At 43.4% G+C, this 11,350-nt stretch overlaps 1 protein-coding gene across 1 annotated transcript in view; it reads right to left on the bottom strand.

The window, feature by feature from the left end:
• Positions 1-11,350, bottom strand: part of LOC149863703 (very-long-chain enoyl-CoA reductase-like) — a 34,147-nt gene continuing 22,797 nt past the window's right edge. The window contains exons 7-13 of the mRNA XM_090047553.1: positions 11,243-11,348; positions 5,110-5,182; positions 4,970-5,013; positions 3,937-3,994; positions 1,890-1,978; positions 238-283; positions 1-134 (exon numbers count right to left, since the gene is read on the bottom strand). Of these exons, the coding sequence (XP_089903679.1) occupies positions 7-134; positions 238-283; positions 1,890-1,978; positions 3,937-3,994; positions 4,970-5,013; positions 5,110-5,182; positions 11,243-11,348 (544 nt within the window). The 3' untranslated portion in view covers positions 1-6. The remainder of the gene's footprint in view (positions 135-237; positions 284-1,889; positions 1,979-3,936; positions 3,995-4,969; positions 5,014-5,109; positions 5,183-11,242; positions 11,349-11,350) is intronic.

The following is an 11,350-nucleotide window of genomic DNA, read 5'->3' as shown; positions in this document are numbered from 1 at the left end:
TTCTTCTTACAATAAGAAAGGAATAATTGGCATTCGAAGACTTGGATAATCCTTGAATTCTCGTAGGTAGGTGCAGTGTTTATCCTTTGCCCAAATTGTCATCTGAATAAAGCAAAGCAAAGTAAACAATGCCACTATAAGGAAGAAAGAAAAAGACACCATGTGAATGCCAGGAAAACAACACTCTTCAGTACTGAGGACATGTTAACTAGTTGGGAGGATTAACACGTTACTCACCTGGGACACACTGAGTCATGACAGTGAAGCTGATCCAGGCCCCCACCTGTTTGGCCAAGGAAATGAAAAACATTTCTGGTGATGGAATTTGCATGTATACCTCCATTCATTGAAAAAAGCCTGTCCTAAGGTAGGTACACAAAGAAGCCATGGTCAAGTGTCTCTGGAACCTATATCAAAGAGTATGTGGCAGCCTGTTAGCCTCAGACAAAACGTTCCTCTTTGGCCAGGTACATACATTACACTTTTATTGGTATATAAGTAATTGGAAACTGGGCTACACCCATAACAGAAGTTTGGCGCGCACAGACTGGTTTAAAAAATGGCAGAACCCAGTCTAAGATTTGCCACCCCCACCAAAGGCGAATATGTATTCTGTTTGCTACCCATCTAAACTATGTTGCTTACAGAAAACTGCAACTCAGCTCAATTCCATCTCAGACTTTTTGAATGTCTGTACCTAGCCATATTTTAAACAGTTGTTAATGCGTATGTGACATTTCAGACTGTTCAACATCATTATAGTTTCCTCTCACCCTTTTTTCCATTTATTTCGTATTTCCTGTTCCTATGTCAGTGCTATAGTCTACAGCCAGGGGTATAAATACTGTTTTCATTTTCTCCTGGTGAATCCCCACCAGGATTTTGTATAAGGCTGATCTCTGTGGTGCAATGCTGTTCAAAGGCCAGCTGAAATTTACCCTTTTGAGACAGCCTGGGTAACATCTACACATTGCTTATAGCCCATTAAAGTCTTAAACTGTGAGAGATTAAGAGATGTAAAGGCCACATGCAGCTTCCTTGCATATGAATGAATTTCTCTGAAGCTACTCTGGGTATTTTTTTCCTGTTTGCAAGGCTGAACCCAGAACTGGGCTCCTAATTAGGCAGCATTAAGCAGTCATGCCTTTTATGTCTGCATGTTTCTCTTACATATTTGTAGTAAGTATTCCTCGCTAAGTTGGATCTCAACTTGGATGTGGTAGAGAGGCTTGTGTGCTACCAATGACCCTAGGAGTGATGCCATCTGGAGTTCTGTACTCCTGGTAGCTTTGCCCATGGCAAGGTCAAGAACAGGATTTCTAGACTAATAGCAATCCAGAAATAAAAGTTCTCCACAGCAGAGCAACCAGATGAACAAAGAATACTTCACAATAGCTGCAAAGGCAGATGAAGTCTATAGCAGAATAGAAACCTCTGGTTGTCTAGGTTTTCCTTGCCATCAGATTAAGATTTTCCTCCTGCCAAGTATTGTGTGGCTGCTGATGCTCACTCTATGCATCCCTGCCTTTAAAGAAGACACATGTAGGTGTTGTCCTTTAATAGCAAGTCCTATGGTGCTGGGTAAGTGGTAACAGGGGCAGATGCTAGTGGTTACTGGAAACCCCTAGTCAGACCTACATGGAGGCGATGATTGTATGGTGATCGTTTTCAGACAGCCATACAATTTGGCAGCTCCAATCATGACTGATCAGGACAGTTTAGGAGGGAACTAGAAAAGTTGCCTTGAACACAGTCTGTCTCATTACACCTGACTAGAAAACCATATCCAGTGGGATTTTCAGTCCAAATCAATATTAAATATTCCAATACAAATGAAGCTGCAACATGCAAAATTAGAAACTTAAAAAGTTTTTTTCAGGAACACTTACCTCGTACGTGTAGTTAGGGCAGGATACAAAGAAAAACAGCCATGTGAAAGGATTCTTTGTTGGATATGGGATTTTACGGGTTTTGGATCCTACAGATTAAAAAACCCAAAATATAACAATGCCAACATCTCTACTTACGCTGTAGTTTGCTATAAAGACAATCCACCTTTACTCAAAGTACCTCATAACTGACAGATGGTAACGCAGGTTTTCCTAAAAATGGAGACCTCTGAACCCAGCAGAGAGATTAGGATACCTGTGAAGGAATTCTTTGGGCATAATGGGCATCTTTACACTGCTTTGGGAGTAGGGGTGGGGATGGAAATGGAGGGGAGGAGTGGGGTCAATTAGAGTGGCTCTTGGAAGCCTTTCTAATTAAAGCGCCCCCAGCATCTTGTGTATTCAGCATCCCATGCTTCAAAATGGCAGCAGAAGCACTTTAAAGCTTATTTGAGGAGAGTGCTAATTAGTTAGGCGATTAATTCAACTGAGTAGTTACAGCACATCAGAGCAGATGTCCCGCATGTCTACCAGTACCCCATATAAGATGTTTTGCTGTATTTGTAGCTACCATTCATGATAGCAGCATCCTTGAAAAAGATCATTGGAAATGCTGACTGGCCAGCCCTAGGTTACTCCCAAAAAAGGTATGTGCACCACCTCTCAGACCTCAAAAATGAACAGTATTTCTGTTCTCATTAGAAATGAGATTGACATACAATTATGGATGCAGGTAGTAGACATTAAAAACCAGAATGCACCTAGTCTTTGTGCAAAGAGAAGGTAACCCTCCCACTCACACCTCCAAGCACACACAGTTTGTCTAGAAGCCAGGCTAGGTAATGGCTCATATACTCACTTAGTCCAGCTTATGACAGCACCACTTGGATCAGGCACTATGGCCTGTCCCAGTGCCACTAACAGGGGCCCATGTCCTGAAGGTACAATCTGGCCCCAAGTACAGTATTTCACAGTGTACAAGTAGAGTTTTGAAGCCCAGTTTTTAACCTTAAAATTCAAACTCAACTTGTATGTTGTATCACCATCCCCTGTGAGTGGCACTGGACTCAGCACTTAGCTGGTGTGACCCAGGCAGCACCACTCTCATGGGATGGGGGTGCATCAGCCAAACACTAAGCATGGACTTGTCAGAACCACTAGCAGCAGACAAGTGCCAAGCCCAGTCCTGTCCCCTGTGAGCAGTGCTAGGCTCAGTGCTTGGCTGGCATGGCTGGCCTTAGCACTCAGCAGCACTGCTTGTAGCAGACAGGGCTGGGCTTGGTGTTCAGCTGGTGCAGCCCAGGCAGCACTGCTCACAGGAGATGGGGATGGAGTCAGGGATGGCCTCAGTGCTCAGCTGGTGCAGCCCCGTCCCCTGTGAGTGGTACTGCCTGGGCCATGCCAGCTGAGTCCTGAGCCTGGCCCCATCTGCTGTGAGCAGTGCTGCTGAGCGCCAAGTCTGGCTATGCCAGCCAAGCACTGAGCCCAGTGCCGCTCATAAGGGTCAGGGCTGGACTCAGTGCTCAGCAGCATCACTAGCAGCACACAGAACCAGGCTTGATGCTCAGCTGGCATGGCCCAGGCTGTGCTGCTCACAGGGGAGGGGGCCATGCCACCGAGTGCTGAGCCCTTCCTCATCGCCTGTGAGTGGCACTGTGGCACATGTCCGCTCCCTGGGCGCCTGGCCTGCAGTGAGGGTGCACAGGGGCCAGTATAGGTTGACCCCATATTTCTGATCCAAAAAGTCAGGAATTTCATAGATCCAGTATAAGTCGACCTAACTTTTTGCATCAGCCTATACACCATGAAATACGGTAAGCGAATTTACTGTAAGGTACTGCATAATGATCCGATTCTTCATTCCATGCATAGCCAATGTTTCCTTAGGGTTCAGTCCTATGAGATACTGAATTCCCTCTTTCAACTAAATTGAAAGAAGTTGAAGATGACAGGTCCTTCAAAGAAGGCTCACTACACCTTAGTGCATTTCATTGCTGAAGTGCTAACTTAATTACGTAAAAGTAGAGAACAATAATGCAGCTTTTACCATCTCTCCTGAGATCACTGAGTGCAACATGGATAGAGAAATTCCCAGCCTCACACAGCTGCAAGAAGAATAGGAATAAGTGAAATGGAAGCATTTTCTTTACTATACTTGAGGCAAGGACTTTTTGGGGGGTTGCATCTTTTATCGGCTCAACTGCAGGGTTGAAAGTTAGACAAGCTTTCTTGATGTTCACCTGAAGACAAATGTTTTGCATTCAAAAGCTTGTCTAACTTTATTCCAACCCTGCAGTTGGTCCAATGAAAAATATTACCCCCAAAAAATCCTTGCATCTTGCATAATTCCTGTACCATCACAGCTACGATGTCACTCTAACACTACCTTTAGTATACTTCTCAGGATTAATTTATAGAGAATTCTTTAAAATACTTCAGTAGGCTTATAGCAGAATAAACTAAATAAATAGGATTGGAAAAAAGGGATAAAAAAAAAGGATTGAAAAGTGGGGAGACATTACCACTGTTGCTGCCTTAATGAGCCCAGCCCCTGCACAGCCCTGCTGGAGCAGGCAGGAGCAGCTCTAAAGATTTCCCCACCCTCAGGACACCAGGGAAAGCAGCCACAGCAGGCGGAGGATAGGGAAGAGGGGGGAAGAGGATGTGTTTCTGATGACTGAAGATAAGGGGGATTCTCACCTGCTTTGGAAGGGTTTTTTTTAAGTCCCTGGAGTCTCCAGCAGCATGGTCCAGTCTGAAAGGGGATTCAGCAGTGCCACTGCATACCCTCTAGATCTGCTCCTGACAATACTAGCCACTGATGGGTCTAGGATCCTGTTGATGTATGTAGTTCAACATGGATCTCTGCACTCAAGGTTTCATCTATCAGCTAGATGATCCTGAAACTTTAACTGAACTAAAAATGTTCTTGGTATCCAGGATCAAATCCAAACTAACAACTCTGTTCTAACTAAAAAAAAAAAAACTACGCTTGGCCATTCCATTCTCTTCTCTCCCATTTATACAATTTTAAGAAGTAAAGAATTTTTCATGTCTTATAAGTAAAGTAACCAACCTACCAGAAACATGATCACAGCAAAATTTATCTGTTTTTGTCCATAGGCTATAAGAAAAAATATTGAAAAAGCAGATAGTTATCACTAATGTACATCCAGTAAGGGAGCGTTACAACAATTCTGAGGGCCATTTTACTACTTACAAGGAGGTGTATAGAGAGGATGATTGATGTAATAAGCCAGCCAAGCAGCAAATCCCCAGTAATATAAGCAGTTCTGAAAAATAAGTAATTTGAATATGTTTTAAATTTTAATAGCATAAAGCTATGTCAGCTGACCAGAGTGTAACAAGAAAACAATTCAAGCCTCTAGCCTAGTTATTTCTGCACGGGTTAGTGATAACAGTCACTCAGGCTGATCTTGCAAGTTGCTGATAACACAATAAACATGACAGACCAAGCATAGTAAAGTCAGAGCAAATGACAGGAAAGGAGTGCTGCTCTTAAGAGTGAAATATCACTTGTCACAACACAGACTGCTTGGCTCAGAAACTGTTTTTGAAAACATGGCCCAAAAGGTGAAGATTTTCTTTTGTCTAGTAACCCATTTAATGTCAGGGCACACAGTTCAGGGGTGAGGTATCATAAAGGCCGTGTGCTAAGAGAGGAGATGATTTGGACTGCCAAATACAAAATGAACATCCATTATGAATTTTACATTACGAACTATTCCCACCTCCCTCCTTGTCCTCCCACCTCCCCTTGCTCTTTTCCTCATCCTTGCCCTCCATATGCAAACATGCTTTAATGTTCCCCATCTTAAACAACCAACAACCAGCTCCTTCCTTTCCATTCCATTCTTGACCTTCCCCAAATCCAGCTTCCAGACTCCACTGAAAATGTCTTCACTAACATTTCTAATGATCTGTTCTTGGCTGAGTTTTAGGACCTGTGCTCCTTGGCTGCTTTTAAAGACCTCTCCTTGCTTCTTGTAATGTTGTCCTCTATTGGTGTCCTCTATATACCTGGGTCCCTTAAGGCAGTATTTCTCAACCCGTGGGTTGCAAGAATATATGAAAGGGTTGTGAACAAACTTTAAAGATGGATTCTCCTTTAAAGGAGAAAAATGTTGGAAATATGGCCTTTTTCCATGAAGGCTGGCAGCCTTCCAGCCCACAGGTAGCTGCTTGGGGTCTCCCTGCCCCACACACCCACCCCCTACCCCATATACCTGGGGGCTTGGGCCTGGGAGCTGGGGGCAGCAGACCCCACTCCCGCTCTCAGCATCTCCACCCCTCCAGTATGCCTTTCCTTCACTCCCATTCTTTCTCTTCAGCAGGGTTGCCCCAGGGCGCAAACTCTGCTAATTATACCTTTGAACTCAGGATGGAGAGACCTGCTTGCTGCTGCCACTGTCCCCAGTTGATCAGAGTGTGTAGGGAGCCTCAAGGCTGCCCATGCCCTGCTCCAGCCAGCAGCTGTGGGGAACAGCTGTGTGAGGTGCTAGGCTCATGGGGGGGGCAGCAGGTGGGCTCCCCCATCCTGTACTCTGAGGTGTAATTAGCAACTCAGATGTTTATGATATTTAATAGGATTTAGAGCTGTATGCCACCATCCTGAAAATCTAGCTTATCAGTCTAAAGCAGACGCAGATTTAAATCTTAGCATCCATAAACAGAGTTGGAAGAGAATGGGTGGTGAGACACTTAAATCCTTTTATATCCAAATATAAGCAAAGTGTATTTTGCAAGCCATCTAAGGGTCTGGACGCACAACACAAATCAGTCCCAAATCAGTCCACACACACAACGTTACTGAGCAGTAAGATGTCTACATGTGTGTTACTGTGCAGGAACTACTTGGGCATAAATTTGATACCTGCATCATGCTCAAGTCAGTGTAAGTCACCGTATTTACTGCAAAGTACAGGCATGCACATGTAGACGCACTCTTGTACTGTGCAGTAATTTCAATTACTGCTGTTACAGATCCTGGCCACTAGGTGGCAAGGGAATGTGATTGCATTAAACACAAACAGCTATCCTGACACAAGAACGCTAGGGGAATAGACACCTGGTATATTCTACAGCATAAGTCTCTCATACAGTAAACTTACACAGTTTTCAAGGGGTAATCTTACCCTGAATGAGTGATTTATTATGCAATAAGACTGTGCACCATGCATCTTAATTTTTGCTACACAGTAAAGGTGATATATGTCTTGTACCCAGAGGGAAGAAAGGTCAGATTTAATATTAGATTTATCTATTTCAACAATAACTCTGTAAGTAGCCAATGGCTGGTTACATTAGGATGACCAGTCAGAATGCTGTTTTCAATTAACTGACTCTTACAGAGAGAGTACCTTGATTTTTGTGCTCTGCTTTTCCTCTTTGGCCACACTGCTCCATTCTCAATGGCCATGTCTACATGAGATGCTGACTGCACAGTAGCCGAGACTACTGCACAGTACGGTCGTGTGGCAGAAACCATGATGGTGACGCTACTGCACAGTAGTCTCAGGCTACTGTGTAGTCGGCATCACAAAAAAGCTGTTTATTGGCACACTGCGCAGTAACATGGTTATTGTGCAGTCATTTAGTACTTGTTTATACACATACTAAACAACGGGACAGTAATGACTGTGCAGTCAGCATCAGGTGTAGACACGGCCAATGAGTTCGTAAAGCTAAGGCCATCCCAAGTGACTCAAATTTTTAGCTACCACCATTCCATGGATTAGAGGGTAAATACGATGGCATCAGAGGCAACCTGCCAGGAAACTGCCCTGCGTGTCTGATTTAGATAAGCAGAACTGCCCCCACAAATAGCTACAAAGCAGCAGAGGCTGGTGAGCAAAGAGTAGAGAAGAAACTCTCATGGGAAACACATTCCTCACAGAGTGAATGACTAGGGTTGAGGCAAGGCACTAGGAGATGAAGAAAGATAAATACAGTGAAGGTGAGAAGGGAAAAAAAAGCAAAAAAATCCAGGTATTATCACTGTGGAGCAGTTAATCTTAAAGTGGCCAGCCTACAGATTGTTTAAAGGGTCACCGCTGAATATCGAAGCTCACCATTCAATCTCATTTTGATGTCCTTACATTGTTTGCAAAAGTCGCGTTCATTTTAAAATGTTTTCCTGAAAAACAAATGCAAAGAAAATCCTAGCAATAACGTAACTGTGTAGGTGAGTACATGCTGAGGTGGGAGAATGAAAAGAAATGGATTTCAGTTTGAAGGCTTCAGAGGGTTCCTAACAAATTTTAAAATAACTCTGTTAAAGAGCTCTGGCAAACATGCTGGTCCTCTGCTATTGCAAGTTGAATTTTTTGCTGAATTTCAAGGAATGTAAATTTGCCATCAATGTTCCATACAAATACCATGGGCAGCATGGCGGGAGGGAAGGGATTTTTATTTTGTCAATGTGCATTTCAAATGCAACACAATCTGCCAAGCCTAAAAGTCTCCGGTTAAAGATACGTGAGCACAGTAATAAAACCTGCACCTGATCTGAGATAGTCTTGGCACTCACAGCAATTGCTTAATGGCAAATCCATGACCAGCTGTAAGTCTACATCCTCCCAGAAGAGCTATTTGTCATGAGGAGGAAGGCTCTGATACTTGGGCTTTGCTTAAATGTACAGAGACAGTCAAGTAGTACGATAGCAATTACCTACAGACATGCACTGACACAGCATTTTTAGCAGGAATGCCCAGAGGCAGGGTGTATCTAAGCTCAGCATCTGAAAAGCTATTTGCTAATTGTAGCCAGTCAGTCTGACAATGTGGTTCTTTCAGGAATGACTGTGTGAGGGGTAATATAATGCCACACCCCACAAGAAGGGGTGCACCTTTCAACCTGCATCAAGTGTTATGATGAATTCCAGTTTTCCTTGTTGCCATAATTAGTGTTTGCACAATGGAAGTCCCCAGAGATCTCAAACAAGACTGATACCCTGTTTTACAAGGTATTATACAAACATGTATTTAGAGGCAGTCACTGCCTCAGACTTGGGGACCAAAAGAAATGGTAGAGAAAAGAAAGTGTTATCACTAAGTTACAGATAATGGGGCACTAACGCACAAAGAGATTAAATGACTTCTCCAAAGATGGATATAAATTCTGTAGCAGAACAAGAAGTAGGACTTATGTTGGGGCTCCCAGTCAGGATGAAGTTACTCATTACACTTAGACCATACTCAATCTGTAAAATGCTAAGCAGTGTTAAAGTTAGAATGTGCTGTGAACAACTGCATGCTAAGGGTTAATACTGTTTCTTGCCTGCACAGCTCTGACCTGCCACTAGAGAGCTGGAGCAGGATGTGGCTAGAAGCCACAATACCTGGGCTATCCCTGCTGTGGAGGCAGAGCTACCCTGGGAGTGGTGCATCCTGGGATGCTGGAAGACTGTCTCTGTGGAGCAGACTGAAGTTACACTAACTCAATCTAGGTGGCATAACCCAGAAGTAACCCTCACCTGAAGTGGCATAACTTTTCAGATGCTTGGAGGGCACTTAGCATGGGTTCACATGGATGTTCAAGTTTTAAGTGCCCTTAGTATGGTTAAAGTGTAACATGTAACTTCACCCTCAGTGCCAACTACAGTTAATAACTGGCTTACAGCAGGGCTGTCCAAGTTTGAGGTGACCAGGAGCCATGGGGCATAGGGCTGCACACCGCATAACTCTGCTCCCTGTCGCACTGCTCCACGCACCTGCATGCTCCACTTTACCTTCAGCTCTCTAGCCATGGGCTCCTCCTCAGCACTGCAGGCCAGAGGAAGAGGGAGCCTAGAGCCCCTGGCTGGTTCTGCATCTGGAACACTGGCAGAGCAACAGCTGGGTGGGAGCCCAGGGGCCACGATTTAAGCTATGGGCTGCACATACTCCACAGGTTGCCAGTTGGACAGCTCTAGCTTACACTATGGCCCAAAATGCACTTAGCTCTGTGCAAAATTACAGACTTTGCCCTTTAGGGCTTGTGCTCTTGGGATGGAAACATACAAAAAGGAAATCTTGCCATAAACCTCAGTGATGTCAGGGGCCAAATCATCTGCCAACAGATTTTAGGGCAGAAAAAAAGTTCTTTACAAAGTGTCTTAAACATTAAAATGTAAACAGTTGTAATTATGTGGTACTTAAAGTGAACAAGCACTGGTCAAAGGATTTGATTTACCACACAAATACGGTTTGCACTGAAAGAAAAAGACCCAAAGATTCAATCAGCTATTAGATAAAAGCACCAAAAAGCCCCACTGAAGTGTATGATCTGTACAGATGCTAAGCAAGCTGCGTCCAACTGACATGGTTCCTCTTCTGAGCATGCACTGCGCTAAGTGCAGGGGTGAGCTAAGCTGAAAGTAAAGCACTGTTTTGGGGGGGGGGGGGGGTTCCCCCCAAGTCTGCCAGTGGCCCTCATTACCAGTTAGTCATGGCCAGTTTATACCCAATTCTTTTCATGTCTTCAAACTGGCAGCTGTGACAGGGTTAAGCCTCTTGATTTTGGCCACACAGCAGGCTCTACTCCTCCTGCCCATGTTCCTTCAGCATCCCTATGCCTCCATTCAGGCACAGAAATCAATTTCCTTGCTTAAAACCTGCACCCCAATTTTGGATACCTAATTTAGGGGGAAAAGATGTGTGTGATATTTGAGTAAATACAATATAAAATTGTTTTAAAATTTGGTTGCCAATTTTTTGTAATATCCATAGTCCGTGCATAATTATGCAGTACACTGTACTGCTGCGCAGGCACTCAGCAAACAGGGAGAGTGCAAGTTAACTGAGACTCTATTCCCACAGCAGTGCTGTTTAATATTCGATTGTGCTTATCTGAGAAAAGAAAGAAAGGCAGAACAGACATCCTGCTTTTTGCTAAAGAAGCAAAGGTAAATGAATATAATCGCCTAATGGAAAATGACAGTGCAAAGGAAAGAAACTATTATAAAATAATATTATAAAAAGCAAATTTAAAAAGTTAAAATAATCTCTATGTGCTTGATTGTACCCCCCTTAAAATATAAAATTGCTTCTGAAATATTCATGCCTAAAAGAACTGGCTGCCTGTAAAGGGGAAAGAATGCTAAAGGTATTACCATCTTGAAAAAACAATGAAGCAAAAGAGCAAAAATAACAGGAGATGCGATGATGTGGTGGCACATAGCTTGCAGTGGCAAAATTATTGTAAGAAATCTTTTAAAAGAATTACAGGTTTATGAGTAAGAGTTGTATATTACCACAAAGTCACATCAAAAAAGTTGTGCCAGGGAAGCAGAATAGAGGGTGGCTAGATTAAATTTATAAGAGGACCGTGGTTAGATTTTGTAACAATTTACCTTAACAATATTCCTCAGTGGCATAGTTCCATGGGAAAACCGGTGAACAAATACTGTTTCAATCAACCTTTTGATGTAGTGGAAAGAATGGCAGATACATGCCAAGCT

This window comes from Crocodylus siamensis, chromosome 5 (assembly GCF_052110815.1).
Source record: "Crocodylus siamensis isolate JL-2025a chromosome 5, ASM5211081v1, whole genome shotgun sequence".
In the NCBI taxonomy this organism is placed as follows: domain Eukaryota; kingdom Metazoa; phylum Chordata; order Crocodylia; family Crocodylidae; genus Crocodylus; species Crocodylus siamensis.
This window is presented reverse-complemented; position numbering and strand designations above follow the sequence as displayed.